This window comes from Nicotiana tomentosiformis, chromosome 9 (assembly GCF_000390325.3).
Source record: "Nicotiana tomentosiformis chromosome 9, ASM39032v3, whole genome shotgun sequence".
In the NCBI taxonomy this organism is placed as follows: domain Eukaryota; kingdom Viridiplantae; phylum Streptophyta; class Magnoliopsida; order Solanales; family Solanaceae; genus Nicotiana; species Nicotiana tomentosiformis.
Window position 1 is genome coordinate 17,876,741 of NC_090820.1, and position 20,669 is coordinate 17,897,409.

Here is a 20,669-nt window from a genome sequence, read left to right on the forward strand (position 1 = left end):
CAAAAAGTAAAAATTCAATAGGCTCACAAGAATCACACCGAACACAAGCACTTATACGAGAAAAATATTCTCTCAAAGAAAAGGAGTTATGATCAGTCATTATACCTTGAGTTACTCCTAGAAGTTCTTCTTTACCTTTGTTTCTTACGCTTAAGAATGGATCATTATGATTTAATGTTGTATCATCTGGCTTTCCCTGACCACTTGAAATAGTGGCATCTTGCATAGTTTCCTCCAATTTGCCAAAAGTATCCTTTAAGGCCTGCACATTAGAGAAATACAAACTAGACAAAGAAGGCGCTAACAAGTCAGAATGAAGACAAGAAGTATTTTCACTCAAACTTTCTTTTGCAACGCTTTCTTCACTTTCGCTCGAATATTTCTCTTTTAACATCTCTCTCATATTACTCCTCTCAACGTCTCTGTTCGCCTCTATTAAATTGTGAATTGTCACTCCCTTACTCCTCTCTTTATTTTGTCTCGCTTGCTCACTGTTGTTTATTGCAGATGGAATTAAACATGAAAAAGAATTTTTCGTTAGAAGATCTCCTTTTGGAAGGCTTTCATGCTTTGATGTTCTTGGGTAATCAAAAGAAATAGATTTTTCCCTCATGGAAGTCTCATTCTTCTTGTGCCCCATATCTTTTAAACTCAAAGGTACAAACTTACTTCTCAAAAGAAACTTCATTGTATCCCAAGTCTCAATGGATGGACATGAAGTGTTTAAGAGGTAGTTTCACAGTTGTACCACCACAAAGAAACATTCCCATGAAGTGCTTTAGTAACCAGCTTCAATCTTTCGCTTTCCGAACATGGATAAGATGCAAAGACATCGTCCACCTTGCTCTCCCAATTAAGATAGGCATTCGGACAATGAATTCCTTCAAAGAACGGTATCGATATCTTATAGTTTTCAAGGATCAAACTTACCTCACTACCCTTGTAAAATATTTTTTCATATTTTTCTTTCATGTTCCTTGATTCAACTCCATATCTTTCATGACAAGCATGCTGGTTATCATACTTGTTAGTAACATACTCGTACGAATCATATACATATGAATCATGATAAGGAACATACCATATTTCGTCATCACTTGAGTCTTCACTTGAATCATGACAAGGAATACACCCATCGTACTTCCCACAAGAGTTACATGAACTTCTTCCTTCATCATCTTCATCATAGGAATCCCAACATTCGTCATCAAGATATTCAACCATTTTTTCATCTCAATTGCTTGAATCTGCAAAAGACATGCTTATAGGAAAAATAATTGATTCAAACAAGCCCACTTAACTTCTTGTGTTTTATCTCATTTATGAGCTTTCACTTTTCACTCGTGTATAATCTCTGCCTCACTCCTTGGAAATTCTCAATGTTTGATCTCAACTCACAAATCACCTATCAAAGAATGAGTTTTCTTAAGTCATTTAAGAGTGGAGTTTATGTAATCAAGAACGGACTTTTAAAAATTAAGGACGGAAGTCAAAAAACCTTCTACAAAAATAACGAGAAAAGCACGAAAGAATTGGCACGAAAGAAATAGTCAGTTTCAAATATTAAGAACGATCTAATGTGAACTAGCACTACTTCGTCCTTAACAAGAATTCCCAAAAGTAATATTTCCCCAACAATCAACAAGAATACTTCGATAAATTTTATTTTTTATTTTTTTGAAACTCAAGAACAATCTTTTTTGTTTTTGCTTTTTTTTTGTTTTGTTTTTGTAAGTAACTTGACTAAGGTTTAGTCAAAAACAAGAACTATACTTTTTTTTATTCTTTTTTTAATACTAATTCGGATTTTAATTTCAAAAATGGGGAACACGGGTGTCACGACCCTATTTCACCTATAGGTTATGATGGTGCCCAACACTACAGCCAGGCAAGTTAACTAGTGATTTAAATACATATTCAACTCTTTAAAAATTAACCTAGTAATTAAACTCCTCTTACTTGCAAGAATCAAGACAATGCGAAAAGATCTGGTAAATTAAAATAACCAAGAAAAATAATTAAGTCAAAAAACTTCTACTAGTATGTGTGCCAAGACCTGGTGTCACAAGTGTATGAGCATCTAGTAGATTACACAAAAATTCTAAATACTGTATGAAATAAAATAGACAGAATAAAATTTCAAGAAGAGGCACTAGTTGCTGCAAAACTACTCGGAAAGACAGCTCACCACTAAGCCTCTGGATAACGTGAGTGCGCGCCGATAGGTCCAACTATATCACCTGTCTCAGGTCCTGCACAAAAAGTGTAGCATGAGTACGTAAACAACGTGTACCCAGTAAGTATCAAGCCTAATCTCGAAGGGGTAGTGATGAGAGGTCGACTTTGACACTCGCTAAGGGTCAATAATAATAAATAAAATAAAAATAGAAATATTTAAATCAACATGATTTATAGAATTTACCATAATACTCTTTAACCAGCAGAAATAATTAAATTCCTTCAAATGCGATAATTTTCAATTTATCTATTTACCTTCATAAGTTGCAATTAAAATATCAAGGTATCGTGTAATTATTGTTATTAGGCACGATTTCTGCCGATGTCGTACGGCCCAATCCAGAGTGTCGTGTACACTGCCGAGGGACGTGTGGCGCAATCCATAGATGCATCTATACTGCCGAGGCATTCGGCCCGCTCCACAAAAAAGGAGGACATTTGGTTATGTACCTCGGGAATGAGGAATATATATATATATATATATATATATATATATATATATATATATATATATATATATATATATATATATATATATATATATATATATATATTAAGATTAATACAAGAGGATGTACAATTTCTTTTAACAATTAAATAAATTTATACAAAATTTCAAGTATATGAGATTTTATTCTTTTACTATTTTTCCTAACAATTCACAATATAGTTCACATACTTTAATTAAATAAAGGATACAATTAACACACGTAATTCATGATATGAGTCCTAAACTACTCGAATTTTAGCTTAAATAGTGGCTATGCACGGACTCTCATCACCTCGTGCGTACGTAGCCACCACAATTAGAAACAATTATTAATTTAAATCACCTATGGGGTAAATTTCCCCTTATAAGGTTAGACAAGAGACTTACCTCGACTTGCTCTAATTTAATCCACTAGTAGGCCTTTTCCTCGATTATCCAACTCTGAATGGCTCGAAACTAGCCAAAATAATTCGATACAGTCACAAAAATTATAGGAATCAATTTCATAAGAAAATACTATATTTTTCAATAAAAATCCGAAATTAACTCAAAAATTGTCTGTTGGGCCCACGTCTCGGAATTCGGCGAAAGTTACGAAATATGAACGCCCATTCAACTACAAGTCTACCCATAACAAAACTACTAAATTGCGATAACAATTCGGCCCTCAAATCCTCAAATTTATCCAAGAGGGTTTTCAAACTTTTCCAACTTAATCCACCAATCAAATGATAAAAAAAGTGACGGATTCGGGTAATTTAACTAATATTTAGTTAAGAACACTTACCCGTTATTTGCTCTACGCGATCGCGAACCTTCTCACGCGATCGCGAAGAATAATTTTTCCACTGCCCAAATTAACCCTACGCGATCGCGGACTTGTCCACGCGATCGTGAAGCTCAAACTCACAGGCCTACGTGATCGCGAACTCATTCACGCGATCGCGAAGCACAAACGCATAACCTCTACTTCTGCTCCATTTACTCTACACAAACGCGACCTTCTTCACGTGTTCGCTAATAACAAACTCCCACAGCTATGCAATCGCGGCCCTCTTCACGCGATCACGAAGAACAAAATCATCACTGCCTCAAACAAGCCTACGCGATCGCATAGAACAAAGTCACCTCTGCCTCAAATTAGCTTACACGATCGCAGATGAACTTATGCGATCGCGTATAAAGAAACCAGAAGAAAAATACCAGCAGCTATCAGTTATTTTCTAAAGGCCAAAAATGATCCGTTAGCCGTCCAAAACTCACCCGAGTCCCTCGGGTCCTCAACAAAATACACCAAATCAAGTCCGATTGAAACTTAAAATTTTCAACTTCTACATTCGATGCCGAAACCTATCAAATCAAGTCCGATTGACCTCAAATTTTGTACACAAGTCATAAATGACATAACACAGCTATGAAAATTTTCAAAACTGGATTCCGACTCCGATATCAAAAAGTCAACTCCCCGGTCAAACTTCCAAACTTAAATTCCTCTTTTAGCCATTTCAAGCCTAATTAATTATGGACTTCCAAACAAAATTCTGAACACGCTCCTAAGTCAAAAATCACCATACGGAACTGTTGGAATCATCAAAATTCTATACGAGAGTCATTTTCTAAAAATGTTGACCGAAGTCAAATTTAGCATTTTAAGGCCAACTTAAGGAACCAAGTGTTCCGATTTCATCCCGAACACCTCCAAATCCCGAACCAACCATCCCCGCAAATCATAAATTAATAAAACCACATACAAGGAGTTTTATTTAGGGGAACATAGTTCTAAAAGTTAAAATGACCGGTTGAGTCATTACATTCTCCACTTCTTAAACAAACGTTTGTCCTCAAACGGGTTTAGAATTGTACCTGAAGTGCTGAATAAGTGTGGATATCTGCTCCGCATGTCTTCCTCGGCCTCCCAAATTGCTTCCTCGACTGGTTGGCCCCTCCACTGGACTTTTACTGCAGAAATCTTCTTGGACCTCAACTGGCGAACCTATCTATCAACAATGGCAACTGGCTCCTCTTCATAACCCAAACGTTTATCTAACTGAACAGTACTGAAGTCTAACACGTGTGACAGGTCAGCATGATACTTCCGGAGCATACATACATGGAAAACCGGATGAACTTCTGATAGACTGGGAGGCAAAGCAAGCTCGTAAGCAACCTCCCCAATTCGTTTCAACACCTCAAATGGGCTTATATACCTTGGGCCCAACTTACCCTTCTTCCCGAATCTCATGATTCCCTTCATCGGCGAAACCTTCAAGAGAACTTTCTCACCCACTATAAATGATAAATCACGCGCTTTCTGATCTGCGTAACTCTTCTGTCTGGACTGTGCTGTATGAAGTCGCTCCTGAATTAACTTTACCTTTTTCAAGGCATCTTTCACCAGATCAGTACCATATAACTTAGCCTCACCGGGCTCAAACCATCCGATGGGCGAACGACATCGCCGACCATATAAAGCCTCAAATTGATCCATCTCGATGCTGGATTGGTAACTGTTGTTATAAGCAAACTTGGCCAAAGGCAAGAAACGATCCCACTGACCTCCAAAGTCAATCACACATGCCCTGAGCATGTCCTCCAGAATCTGGACTGTCCGCTCCTACTGGCCATCGGTCTGCGGATGAAAGGCTGTGCTGAGCTCTACGCTAGTCCCAATTCACGTTGTACTGCTCCCCTGAAATGTGAAGTAAACTGAGGGCTTCTATCTGATATGATGGAAATTGGCACACCGTTCAACCAAACTATCTCCTGAATATAAATCTGGGCCAACCTCTCTGAAGTATACATAGTCACAATTGGAACGAAGTGTGCCGACTTGGTCAACCTGTCAACAATGACCCAAACTACATCAAACTTCAAGGTCTGCGGTAACGCAACTACAAAGTACATAGTAATGAGTTCCCATTTCCACTCTGGTATAGTCATCAGCTGAAGTAGGCCACCTGGCCTTTGGTGCTCATATTTAACTTGCTGGCAATTTAGACACCCAGCTACATACTCAACTATGTCCTTTTTCATTCGTCGCCACCAATAATGCTGCCTCAGGTCACGATACATCTTCGTAGCACATGGATGAATAGAATACCGAGAACTGTGTGCCTCTTCTAGGATCTTTTCCCTCAGTCCATCCATATTAGTAACACATAGACGACCCTGGAGTCGCAGAACACCATCTCCGCCTATAGTAACCTCCTTGGCACCACCTCGTATTACTGTTTCTTGAAGAACCAATAAGTGTGGGTCATGAAACTTGCGAGCCTTGATCTACTCAAATAATGAAGACTGAGCTACAACACTTGCAAGAATTCGACTGGGCTCTAAAATGTCCAATCTCACACGTCGGTTAGCCAAGGATTGAATATCCAAAGCTAATGGACTCTCCTCAGCTGCAATAAAAGCCAAACTACCCATACTCTCCGCCTTTCTGCTTAAGGCGTCTGCAACTACATTTGCTTTGCCCGGATGATATAGGATAGTCATATCATAATCTTTCATTAACTCCAGCCATCTGCACTGCCTCAAATTTAGGTCCCTCTGCTTGAACAAATGCTGCAAGCTACGATGGTCAGTGTAAACCTCACAAGACACCCCATAAAGATAATGCCTCCAAATCTTTAGAGCGTGGACAATTGCAGCTAACTCCAAATCGTGTACTGGATAATTCTTCTCGCGGGGCTTCAGCTGATGTGAAGCATATGCAATAACTCGCCCCTCCTGCATTAATACACAACCTAAACCAACGTGTGAAGAGTCGCAATACACTATATACATCCCTGAACCGGAAGGCAACACTAACACTGGTGTTGTAGTCAATGTTGCCTTGAGCTTCTGAAAGCTCACTTCACAATCATCGGACCATCGGAAAAGAGCACCATTCTAGGTTAATTTGGTCAAAGGTGCTGCAATAGATGAAAAGCCCTCCATGAATCGATGATAATAACCTGCTAAACCTAGAAAACTCCTAATCTCAGTCGTCGAAGTGGTACGATGCCAATTCTGAACTGCCTCGATCTTTTTAGGATCAACTTTAATACCCTCGCCCGATACAATATGTCCCAAAAATGCTACAGTATCTAGCCAAAACTCATATTTAGAGAACTTAGCATACAACTTTTGTTCCCGCAGCGTCTGAAGTACCACTCACATATGCTACTCGTGCTCCTCCTTACTACGTGAGTAGATGAAAATGTCATCAATGAAGACAATGACAAACGAATCAATATATGGCCGGAATACCCTATTCATCAAATCCATGAATACCGCTGGGGCCTTAGTCAAACCGAAAGACATCACCAGAAACTCATAATGACCATATCTAGTCCGGAAAGCAGTCTTCGGAATATCCGAATCCTGAATCTTCAACTGATGGTACCCCAACCTCAAGTCGATCTTAGAGAACATCCTAGCACCCTGCAACTGGTCAAATAGATCATCAATACGCATCAATAGGTACTTGTTCTTAATAGTGACTTTGTTCAATTGTCGATAATCGATACACATAAGCATAGTACCATCCGTCTTCTTCACAAATAATACCGGTGCACCCCAAGGCGATACACTCGGCCTAAGGAACCCTTTGGCTAGTAACTCCTCAAGCTGTTCTTTCAACTCCTTCAATTATTTCGGAGCCATGCGATATGGTGGGATAGATATAGGATGGGTATCTGGAGCCAAGTCAACACAGAAATCAATATCACGATCAGGTGGCATGCCTGAAAGATCCGAAGGAAATACATTGGAGAACTCCCGAACTACAGACATTGAATCAATAGTCGTAGTCTCTGCAGTAGTATCCCGAACATAGGCTAGATAAGACAAACAACCCTTCTCAATCATGTGTCGAGCCTTCATAAAAGAAATAACCCGATTAAATGCACTAACAGACGAACCCTTCCACTCCAGCCTAGGCAATGCTGGAATAACCAAGGTGACAGTCTTGGCATGGCAATCTAGGATGGCATGATATGGAGATAACCAGTCCATGCCCAGGATGATTTCAAAGTTGGTCATCTCAAGCAGTAGAAGATCTGCTCTATTTTCATAACCACAAAATGTAATAATGCAGGACCGGTAGATCCTATCCACAACAACAGAATCGCCCACAAGAGTGGACACATAAACAAGAGTACTCAAGGACTCACGAGAAACACCCAGGAAATAAGCAAATAGAGATGACACATAGGAATATGTTGACCCTGGATCAAATAATACGGAGGCATCTTTGCTGCAAACAGAAATAATACCTATAATCACTACATCTAAGGCCTTTGCATCTGGTCTGGCCGGAAAAGCATAGAATCGAGTTGGAGTGCCAACTGGCTGGCTTACGCCTGACTGACCTCCACCTCTAGGATGACCCCTACCCACCTGCCCTCCACCTCTTGGTGGTCTGACAGTTGGTAGAGCAATTGGTGCGGTAATCATAGGCTGCTGACCTTGCTTCACTGGTCTACCCCGAAGCCTGGGACAGAATCTCCACATATGACTGGGATTCCCGCACTCGTAACAACTTTTCGGTACGATGGGCTGCTGACTAAAGGTCTGGCCCTGGTGACCTGAATACCCACTCGAAGAGCCATGAATAGCTGGTGGGCGATAAGAACTCTCTGGCATAGCACTGATATAAGGTCGTACTGGAGCACTCCGAGGAGGTGGTGGTGCTAGATATGGGGGCCTGCTGGACTGCCCTCTCATGAACTGACCTCTACTCCCCATACGGAGCACCTCTGAACTCTCCAGAATATCTAAACTGCTTATCTCTCATTACCTGCTCTCGGCTATGCTGACGCATACCTTCAATCCTCTGGGCTATCTCCACGACTAGCTCATAAGAAGTCGTCCCCATCTCAACCTCTCGGGCGATAGTGGCCTGAATGCCAGTATATATACTCGCAACAAACCTCCACACTCTCTTCGCCTCAGTAGGGAGTGTCATTAGTGCATGGCGAGATAACTCAAAGAACCTCGCCTCATAATCGGTCACTGACATCTGATCCTACTGGAGCTTCTCAAACTGAAACCGCAACTCTTCCCTCTGGGAGGGTGGAATATACTTGTCCAGAAAAATACGGGTGAATCTATCCCAAGTCATGGGAGGAGAATTTGGTGGTCTGCCAAGAAGATAAGACTTCCATCAAGTAGATTTGTCGGCGTTCACAGACCTTGAAGTCCCCGTCTAACTTTTCTATTTTGCTATTTCTTTCATTCAAACAGTTGTATTTCTCTCGGACTACTGCTTGTAATGAATTCTAAAATGCTAGTGAATTGTGACTCTAGATCCGGGTGGTAGTAATTAATGCAGTTTTTATATTATTCCGCACTCATTATATTTCACCTTAGTTAATTTGCTGTTATTTACTGAATGTGATAAGAATTGGTTTAATGAATTCTCTAACATTGGCTTGCCTAGCAAGTGAAATGTTAAGCGCCATCACGGTCTCGACGGTGGAAATTTCGAGTCGTGACATAATGACAAGTAGCAATTAATTGTGAAAATCAAGGAGAAAATAGGCAATTTAATATTTAATATTTAATATTCTAAATGTCAAGTAGAAAATTAAGACACATAATTCAAATAAGCATGTAGCAATTATAGCATAAATTCAAGACCTAATATTGGACAAAGAATATGAGAGAAATAATTAATATAATAATTAATTCATGATTTAAAATAATTTATGTTTTTCAGATAAATACGCAAACAATCAATTTGACGACGTATAGGCACTCGTCCCCTCGCCTATACGTCATTACACATGAAATTCACTTAACAAATAATTCAAGGGTTCTATTCCCTCAATTCAAGGTTAACCACGACACTTACCTTGTTTTGTAATTTCAAGTGATTACTCGACTACGGCTTTTCCTTTCGAATTATTCACCAAACCAATCAAACCTAGCAAATTATTTACCAACAATTCAATTTGAACCTTAGAAATTATTCATAATTCAAAAGAGACTTAATTTAAGTCATTTTCGGAAAAATCAACCAAAAGTCAATGTGAGGCCCACTTTTCAGAACCCGACGAAAAAACACGAAATCCGGACACCCGTTTCGATACGAGTTTAGCCATACTAAAATTATAGATTTCCGACATCGGATTGTCTTTCAAATCCTAAATTTTTGTTTTTGGAAAGGTTTACAAAAATTCTAATTTCTTCCATCTAAATCCAAAATAATCGATGAATATAAACATGGATTTATTAAATATACTCACTTTCGGGTATAGAACACTTACCCAAGTCGAAGTCGTGAAAAAACTCTTTGGAATCGCCCAAATCCGAGACTCAAAACTCAAAAATGAGCAAAAATGGCTAACACCCATTTTTATGTATTCTTTCCAGCATTTTCGCATATGCGGACAAATTTTCATATCTGCGGACAAATTTTCACATATGCGGACTAGTATTTACAGAACAGGGCAGCCGAGTAGAGAACCGCATCTGCGGACCTTAACGTCGCAGAAGCGACTGCGCAGAAGCGCGAAGGAAGCCGCAAAAGCGAGGACGATCGCATCTGCGATCATGGCACCACAGAAGCAGACGCGCACCTGCATCCCAAGCTTCGGAAGCTTCTCCCCTGGCCTTAAAGTCACAGAAGCGACACTGCCTCCGCAGAAGCGATCATGCACCTGCGGCCAAAATTGCGCAGGTGCGAAACACCAGAACGAGACCTGTAAATTTTTACCAAAATGGTCTGAAACACGTGCCGAAACGTATTAAATGAATCCGAAATAATTTCAAATTTGGCGCACAAGTCAGAAATGATATAACAGAGCTATTCCAACTCTCGGAATCTCATTCCGAGTCCGATATCGATAAAATCAAATTCACGGTCAAACTTTGGAATCTTTAAGCTTTCAAACTTCTAATTTTCGATAAATGGTGATAACTCAAGCTAGGGACCTCCGAATTCGATTTTGGGCATATACTCAAGTCCCAAATCACGATACGGACCTACCGAAATAGTCAAAATACTGATTCGGATTCGTTTGCCCAAAATATTGACCAAAGTCAACTTAAGTGAGTTTTAAAGCACTTTTTCACATTTTAATTAATTTTTCACATAAAGACTTTCCAGAAAAATTTATGGACTGCACACGCAAGTCGAGAAATGTTGAAAGTGCTATTCGAGGTATCAGAACACAGAAATGAATGTTTAAAATTAAAGATGACATATTGGGTCATCACAAAGTCACCTATTAAGAGTGTTTAAAATAAAAATGTAAGGCTTAATAGAAAATTGTCAATTGAACACCCATACCAAATAATAAAGTCAATTCATTCTAAAAATAACAAAGACAAAACTAATTATCTCATGATATTATTTCATTGATATGCATAGCACATTGCCACATTATTTGATGATATATATGACTTGTGCGGTATGAATACAGAATCTTGCCTTAATTGCAGTCTCATGTTTCAATCATTATTTCAGACGTAAAATGGCATGTTCATAGAGTCCATTAGGTACAATCTCCGTATATATATCAAAGTACCTCAGTTCTAAGTTCCCTACAGAGAACCAACAAAGAATTACTGAGTTTTAATAAATGTAAGTATGCAGGAACTGACGCCTTGCCTAATCTTAGGAGAAACATTGGGAAAGAGCAGAAAAAGCAAAGAAAGATAAAAAGCAAGGTGAGAGTAGAGGAGTTTAAGGGTGTGTTTGGTATGAAGGAATATGTTTTTATGGAAATTATTTTTCTAGAATATGTTTCCATGGAGAATATTTTCCTAGAAAAGGTTTTCATGGAAAATGAGTGATTTTATGACTTATTTTCTCTTGTTTGGTTGGTGAGTGTAAAACTTTTCAGTAAAATACTTTCTAATGTTTAGTTAGAGAGTAGAAAATATTTTCTTATGCTACTCTCCTCACTCACCCCCCTTCCCTCAAGTCCCCATGTTTCTAGTGCTCACCCCTCCCCCTCTGTCACGATCCGAAATTTTCACCTTCAGGATCGTGATGGCGCCTAACATTTCACTTGCTAGGTAAGTCAACGTTAAAATAATCTTTACTATTTTTAAGAAAATTTAATTAAATAGAAGTCAGATTACTGAAATAAAGTGCGGAAGACTATAAATACCAAATTATCAACATACATCCCCGAATCTGGTGTCACAAGTGCACGAGCTACTAGGATAATACAAATAAAGGCCTGAATAAAATTTAAGTTGTTTGAAAAGTAAGACACAACTAAGATAAGATAGAAGGAGACTTTAGAACTGCGGACGCTCTGTAGTTATACCTCAAGTCTCCTCTGGGTAGTTGAATCCGAGCAAGTCTATGGTATGCCGCTGAGACTAACTCCAAAATCTGCACAAGAAGTACAAAGTATAGTATCAGTACAACCGACCCCATGTACTGGTAAGTGTCAAGCCTAACCTCGATGAAGTAGTGACGAGGCTATGACAAGGCACGTACGTAAACAACCTGTACAAGTATATACAAATACAAAGTAACAATAATATAATAAATAATTATTTATAAATTGGGAGGGAACATGCGAAGGGGAATGATATAATAATTTCAGCAGGAGATGTATCACTTAGCAGTTAATTAATTCATCAACAATAAAATGAACAAATAATAATATGAAAATGGCACGGCACCACCCTTCGTGCTTTTACTCTCATTTGGCACGACATCACCCTTCGTGCTTTTACACTCTCTGAAAATGATACGGCATCACCCTTCGTGCTTTTACACTCACAAATGGCACAACAACACCTTTCGTGCTTTTACACTCACAAATGGCACAACAACATCCTTCGTGCTTTTATACTCTTTCTTACCATGACAATAATATTATAAATAATTAACATGGCACGACATCACCCTTCGTGCTTTTACACTCTTTCTTACCATGAAAATAATTATATAATTTTGGAAGAGTATTTAAATGCGGGGATATATACTTATCAATCAATTCAATACCAGAATACCGACTTCACCTTCCAAAATATTCAACAATAATCAAATGAATAATAATTTCACTAATAGTGATCAAATAATCAATAATAAACTTAAGTAGGAATATCTTTATTAAATAGATAATTATTCACAATAAACAAATTTCACCTGCATGATTTGACTCAACCACAACGCATAAGTACTCGTCACCTCACATATACGTTGTACCCGCACATTAAATCATGTAGCAAATAGACAAATAAGTCCAACTCCCTCAAGTCAAGGTTAACCACGACACTTACCTTGCTTTGCAATCAAATTCAAGAATCCAATAAACCTTTGCCTCGCGAATTTATGTCCGAAATCTTTAAATCTAGTCACAAATAATTCGATTTAGTCAATAAAATTTATAGAAATTAATTCTATAAGAAAATATTAATTTTCCATCAAAATCCGAAATTTAGCTCAAAAATTGCCCGTGGGGCTCACGTCTCGGAACCCGACAAAAGTTATAAAATCCGGAAGCCCATTCAACCACGAGTCTAACTATATATTAATTTTACCAAAATTCGAGCTCAACTCGACATCCAAATCTTCAAATTTTATTTTCAAATCCCTAAGTTCAAATCCCCGATTTACACCTCAAAAATATGTAATCTAGTCTGATAATTCAATATTATGAAGTAGAAATGATCACAAGTGACTTACCTCAAGATTTTCCGTGAAAACCTCGCTCAAAATCGCCCAGCCCGAGCTTGAAATGCCCAAAAGGGCAAAAGCTCAGAACCCCCTGTTTTTGTACTGCCTAGGGTTTCCGCTTCTGCAGGATTTTGTGCGCATCTGCGGACACGCTTCTGCGAAGCTGCCTCACCAAGCGCCCTTGCGCTTCTGCGATCAAACGCCCACAGGTGCGGGGCCACTTCTGCGGCTACCTGCCGCTTCTGCGATTGAAGCCCCAGCCACGCCTGGACGTATCTGCAATGGAAGGCTCGCTTCTGCAAGCTCGCACCTGCGATGAAAATTCCGCAGGTGCGATTACATCAGATGGCAGAAACCTTCAGATTTTCTTCTAAGTCAAAATTCGATCTGCTAACCCACTGAAACTCACCCGAGGCTCCCGAGACCTTTACCAAATATACCATCAAGTCCTAAAATACCATACGAACTTAGTCGAAACCTCAAATCACATCCAGCAATACTAAAAACACAAATCATACATAGATTCAAGCCTAATGAACTTTGAAACTTTCAATTTCTACAAACGATGCCGAAACCTATCAAATCAAGTCTGATTGACCTCAAATTTTATACACAAGACATAAATGACAGAACGGACCTATGAAAATTTTCAGAACTCGAATCCGACCCCGATATCAATAAAATTCAATTTGTGGTCAAACTTTGAAATCTTTAAACCTTTAAGCTTCTAGTTTCCGTTTAATTGCCATAACTTAAATTAAGGACCTCCAAATTAAATTTCGGGCATACTCCCAAGTCCCAAATTATGATACGAACCTATCGGAACTATCAAAATACTGATCCGAGTCCGTTTGCTCAAAATGTTGACCAAAGTCAACTCAGTTGAGTTTTAAAGCTCTATTTCACATTTTAATCTGTTTTTCATATAAAAACTTTCTGAAAAATTATACAAACTATGCACACAAGTCGAGAAATAATAAATAGTACTTTGTGAGTCTTAGAACACAGAATAAATTATTAAATTTAAATATGACATTTTGGGTCATCACATTCTCCACCTCTAAAACAAACGTTTGTCCTCGAACGAAATTAGAAAAGTACCTGAGTTGGTGAAAAGGTGCAGATATTTACTCCGCATGTCCGACTCGGACTCCCAGGTAGATACTTCTACCGGCTGACCTCTCCATTATACCCGAACGGAAGGATAACTCTTAGACCTCAACTGTTGGACCTGCCGGGCTACAATAGCTACCGACTCCTCTTCATAATTCAAATCTTTGTCGAATTGGACTGAGCTAAAATTTAATACATGGGACGGTTCACCATGATATTTCGAGAGCATAGACACATGGAACACCGGATGAACTGCTGATAAACTAGGTGGTAGTGCAAGCCTGTAGGCTACTTCACCCACCCTTTCAAGAACTTCAAAGGGTCCAATATACGTAGGGCTCAACTTGCCCTTCTTTCCGAACTTCATTACACCCTTCATAGGTGAAATGCGGTGCAATATTCTTTCTCCAACAATGAATGTAATATCATGAACCTCGGTCAGCATAACTCTTTCGCCTAGACTGAGTTGTGCAAAGTCGATCCTGAATAACTTTGACCTTATCCAAGGCATCTTGTACCAAATCGGTACCCAACAACCGAGCCTCTCCCGGTTCAAACCAGCCAACTGGCGAACAATATCGCTTTCTGTATAATGCCTCATATGGAGCCATCTGAATGCTCGACTGGTAGCTATTATTATAAGCAAACTCCGCAAGTGGCAAGAACTGATCCCAAGAACCTCCAAAGTCTATAACACAAGCGCAAAGCATATCTTCCAATATCTGAATAGAGCACTCTGACTGTCCATCTGTCTCTGGATGGAATGTTGTACTCAACTCAACCCGCGTGCCTAACTCACGTTGTACAGCCCTCCAGAAATGTGAAGTGAATTGTGTACCTCGATCAAAAATGATAGACACGGGCACACCATGAAGTCGGACAATCTCACGAATGTAAATTTCAGGTAACCACTCTAAAGAATAGGCAATTGGCAATGGAATGAAATGTACTGACTTGGTCAACCTGTCCACAATGACCCAAACTGCGTCGAATTTTATCTGAGTCCGTGGAAGCCCAACAACAAAATCCATAGTGATACACTCCCACTTCCACTTAGGAATTTCTAACTTCTGAGGCTAACCACCAGGTCTCTGATGCTCATACTTTACTTGCTAACAATTTAGACACCGAGCTACATATGCAACTATATCCTTCTTCATTCTCCTCCATCAATAATGTTGCTGCAAATCTTGATATATTTTGGCGGCACCTAGATGAATAGAATATCTGGAACTGTGGGCCTCTTCCAGAATTAAATCACGAAGCCCATCCACATTAGGCACACAAATACGACCCTGCATTCGCAGAACTCCATCATCCCCCATATCAACCTGTTTGGAATCACCGTGCCGCACAGTGTCCTTAAGGACAAGTAAATGAGGATCATCATATTGTCACTCTCTGATGCGCTTATATAAAGAAGATCGAGCGACTGTACAAGCTAGAACCCGATTGGGCTCTGAAACATCTAACCTCACGAACTGATTAGCCAAAGTCTGAACATCTGCAGCTAACGGTCTCTCACCAACCGAAATATATGCAAGACTGCCCATACTCACAGCCTTTCTACTCAAAGCATCGACCACCACATTGGCCTTTCCGGGGTGATACAAAATAGTGATATCATAATCTTTCAACAACTCCAACCATCTTCTCTGCCTCAAATTGAGATCTTTTTGCCTGAACAGATACTGCAGGCTACGATGATCAGTAAATACCTCACACGAGACACCGTAAAGGTAATGCCTCCAAATCTTCAAAGCATGGACAATGGTTGCCAATTCTAAGTCATGAACAAGATAATTCTTCTCATAAACTTTCAACTGCCGTGACGCATATGCAATCACCCTGCCATCTTGTATCAATACTGCACCAAGCCTAACGTGATATGCATCACAATACACCGTATAAGATCCTGAACCTGTGGGTAATACCAACACTAGCACAGTAGTCAAAGTAGTCTTGAGCTTCTGAAAGCTCAACTCACACTTGTCTGACCATCCGAATGGAACACCTTTCTGGGTCAGTCTGGTCAATGGGCTTGCTATAGATGAAAACCCCTCCACGAACCAACAATAATAACCTGCCAAACCTAGGAAACTCTGGATCTCTGTAACTGAAGTAGGTGTAGGCCAATTCTGAACAGCCTCAATCTTCTTAGGATCAACTTTTATGCCTTCTGCCGATATAACATGCCCCAAAAAGGCAACTGAGTCTAACCAAAATTCACATTTTGAAAATTTGTCATATAACTGATTATTCTTCAAAGTATGAAGCACACTCTGAAGATGCTTCTCATGCTCTTCTCGACTGTTGGAGTAAATCAAGATATCATCAATGTATACAATCACAAAAAAATCCAAATAGGGTTTGAACACCCGATTCATCAAATCCACAAAAGCTGCTGGGGCATTTGTCAACCCAAATGACACCACTAGGAATTCGTAATGCCCACACCGAGTTCGAAAAGCTATCTTAGGGACATCAGATGCCCTAATCTTCAACTGATGGTAACCAGACCTCAAGTCGATCTTTGAAAACAACTTGGCACCCTGAAGCTGATCGAATAAGTCATCAATTCTTGGCAGTGGATACTTGTTCTTGATAGTAGCCTTGTTCAACTACCGATAATCTATACACATTCGCATTGCACCATCTTTATTCTTTACAAATAATACTGGTGCACCCCACGGCGAGACACTAGGTCTAATGAATCCTTGATCAAGCAAGTCTTGCAACTGATCTTTCAATTCTTTCAACTCCGGCGAGGCCATATGGTATGGTGGGATAGAAATGGGTTGAGTGATCGGAGCTAAATCAATACAGAAGTCAATATCTCTGTCGGGTGGCATTCCTGGCAGATCTGCAGGAAATACAAATGAAAATTCACGGACAACTGGAACTGAATCCATAGAAGGAACTTCCACGTTTGGATCACGAATATAATCCAAATAAGCTAGACACCCCTTCTCGACCATACGCCGAGCCTTCATATATGAAATAACCCTGCTGGTAGAATGACCAAGAGTTCTTTTCCACTCTAATCGAGGTAACCCCGGAATGGCTAGGGTCACCATATTGGCATGACAATCCAATATAGCATGATAAGGTGATAGCCAATTGATACCCAAGATGACATCAAAATCTACCATATCAAGAAGTAGAAGATATACACTAGTCTCAAGAGTCCTCATATTGCATATGGCTAAGGAGACCAAGAGTGAGATTTCTTTTCAGGCGGCTGCTAATGTCGCCAGACGAGTCGAAATGGTTCTTACTCAGGGAGGTCAGGGGTCTGACAAGAGACCTCGTCATTCCGGTGAGTTCAGCGGTGACTCATCTAGAGGAAGGAGTATTTTTGGTAGAGGCCATCCTCCTTGGACGTTTCATTCAGTGCTCCAAGCATCCCACGGTGCCTCAGGTGGTCGTGGTCCTTAGATGTATTATTCCGACCAGCTAGCCTACAGTGCACCACCAGCTCCTATTAGTGCACCTCTACTCCAGATTATCAGGGTGGATATTCTGGTCGACAGAATCAATTTCAGGGTCAACAATCACAACAGCCGAGGTTATCTTATACTTGTGATGATCCGAGGCACATTGCTAGATTTTGCCCTCGGGCAACGGCCATCTCACAACAGCAGAGTTCTCGTGCCATGGTTCCGGCACCAGTTGCTGCACCACCTACTCAGCTAGCTAGAGGCAGGGGTCAGGCAGCTAGAGGTATAGGACATCCAGTTAGAGGTGGAGGTCACACCGTTAGAGGTGGAGACTAGCCAGTTAGAGGCCGTCCCAGGGACGTATTTCAGGGTGCTGGGGCCCAGCCCCAGTATTATGCTTTCCCAGCTAGGCCTGAGGCTGAGTCATCTGACGCTGTTATCACAGGTACCGTTTCAGTTTGCAGTAGAGATGCTTCAGTTCTATTTGATCCGGGATCTACTTACTCATATGTGTCATCCTATTTTGCTTCCTATTTAGTTGTGCCTCGTGATTCTTTGAGTGCTCCTGTGTATGTGTCCACACCAGTGGGAGATGTTATTGTTGTAGATCGTGTTTATCGTTCGTGTGTTGTCACCATTGGGGGTCTTGAGTCTCATGTAGATATTCTACTTCTCTACATGGTTAATTTTAATATCATACTGGGTATGGATTGGCTGTCACCTTATCATGCTATATTAGATTGTCACGCCAAGACGGTGACCTTAGCCTTGCTGGGGTTGCCTCGTTTAGAGTTGAGAGGGAATCTTGGCCATTCTGCCAGCAAGGTTATCTCTTATGTGAAGGCTCGGCATATGGTCGAGAAGGGGCGTCTAGATTATTTGGTTTATATCCGCGATTCTAGTACGGAGGTTCCTTCCAAAGATTCAATATCGGTTGTTTGTGATTTTCCAGAGGTGTTTCCTGCAGATTTGTCGAGGATGCCACCCGACAGAGATATTGATTTCTACATTGATTTAGCTTCGGGCACTAAGCCTATTTCCATTCCGCCATATCGCATGGCCCCGCCAGAGTTGAAAGAATTGAAGGAGCAGTTGCAAGATTTGCTTGATAAGGGCTTCATTAGACCTAGTGTCTCGCCCAGGGGTGCACCGTTGTTGTTTGTGAAGAAGAAAAATGGATCGATGAGGATGTGTATAGATTATCGGCAGTTGAACAAAGTCACCACCAAGAACAAATATCCATTGCTGAGGATTGATGATTTATTTGATCAACTTCAGGGTGCCAAGGTGTTTTCAAATATTGATTTGAGATTTGGCTACCATCAGTTGAGGATTAGGGCATCCGATGTTCCTAAGATATCTTGTCGGACTCGGTATGGGCATTATGAGTTTCTAGTGATATCATTTGGGTTGACAAATGCCCCAACAACATTCGTTTATTTGATGAACCGGGTGTTCAAACCCCACTTGGATTCCTTTGTGGTTGTGTTTAGTGATGATATCTTGATCTACTCCCACAGTCGAGAGGAGCATGAGCAGCACCTTCAGATCGTTCTTCAGACTCTGAAAGACAGCCAGTTATATGCTAAGTTCTCTAAATGCGAGTTTTGTTTGAGTTTAGTTGCTTTCTTGGGTCACGTTGTATCAGCAGAGGGTATTCAGGTGGATCCTAAGAAGATTGAGGCAGTCCAGAACTAGCATAGACCCACATCAGCTACAGAGATCCATAGTTTCCTAGGTTTGGTGGGCTATTACCGTCGATTTGTGGAGGGGTTTTCATCCATAGCAGCCCCATTGACCAGATTAACCCAAAAGGGTGTCCCGTTCAGGTGGTCAGACGAGTGTGAAGCGAGCTTTCAGAAGCTCAAGACTGCTTTGACCACAACACCGGTATTGGTACTACCCAGAGGTTTATGATCTTATACAGTATATTGTGACACATCCCGTATTGGTTTGGGTACGGTGTTGATGTAGGGTGGCAAGGTTATTGCATATGCTTCGCAGCAACTGAAGGTTCACGAGAAGAATTAACCTGTTGATGATCTAGAACTAGCAGCCATTGTTCACGCGATGAAGATTTGGAGGCACTATATTTACGGCGTGCCATGTGAGGTTTTCACTGATCATCGAAGCTTGCGGTATTTTTTCAAGCAGAAGGAACTCAATTTGAGGCGGAGGAGGTGGCTGGAGCTATTGAAAGACTATGATATCACCATATTGTATCATCCCGGGAAGGCCAATGTGGTGGCCAATACTTTGAGTAGAAAGTCAGCCAGTATGGGTAGCCTTGCATATATTCCAGTTGGTGAGAGACCGCTTGCATTGGATGTTCAGGCTTTGGCCAACCAGTTCATGAGGTTTGATGTTTCTGAGCCCAGCCATGTCCTAGCTTGTACAGTTGCTCAGTCTTCTTTGTTTGCATGCATCAGATATCGACAGGAAGACGATCCTCATTTACTTGTCCTTAGAGACACAATGCGGCACGGTAGTGCCAAGCAGGTTACTGTTGGAGATGACAGAGTTTTGAGGATGTAGGGTCGTATTTGTATGTCTAATGTGGATGGGCTTCATGAGTTGATCCTTGAAAAGGCTCACAGTTCCCGGTATTCTATTCATCCGGCCGCCGCCAAGATGTATCAGGACTTGAGGCAGCATTATTGGTGGAGGCTTATGAAGAAGGACATAGTTGACTATGTAGCTCGGTGCCTAAATTGCCAGCAGGTAAAGTGTGAGCATCAGAGACCTGGTGGTTTACTTC

The 20,669-nt window shown here is 40.5% G+C and overlaps 1 protein-coding gene across 1 annotated transcript; it reads left to right on the plus strand.

Annotated features, from left to right (window-relative positions):
* Positions 1 to 18,616: 18,616 nt before the first annotated feature.
* On the plus strand, positions 18,617 to 20,446 carry LOC138898444 (uncharacterized). The gene is made up of 2 exons (XM_070184511.1): positions 18,617 to 19,068; positions 20,341 to 20,446. Exons 1-2 carry the CDS (start codon positions 18,617 to 18,619, stop codon positions 20,444 to 20,446), a joined length of 558 nt encoding a protein of 185 aa, XP_070040612.1.
* Positions 20,447 to 20,669: the final 223 nt, after the last annotated feature.

Excerpts from the sequence above, each read along its gene's own strand:
- LOC138898444 (XM_070184511.1), top strand. The coding sequence starts at position 18,617 with ATGGATTGGCTGTCACCTTATCATGCTATATTAGATTGTCACGCCAAG. Across the intron at positions 19,069-20,340 it reads CCCAGGGGTGCACCGTTGTT|ATATCGACAGGAAGACGATC; the intron begins GTTTGTGAAGAA and ends TGCATGCATCAG.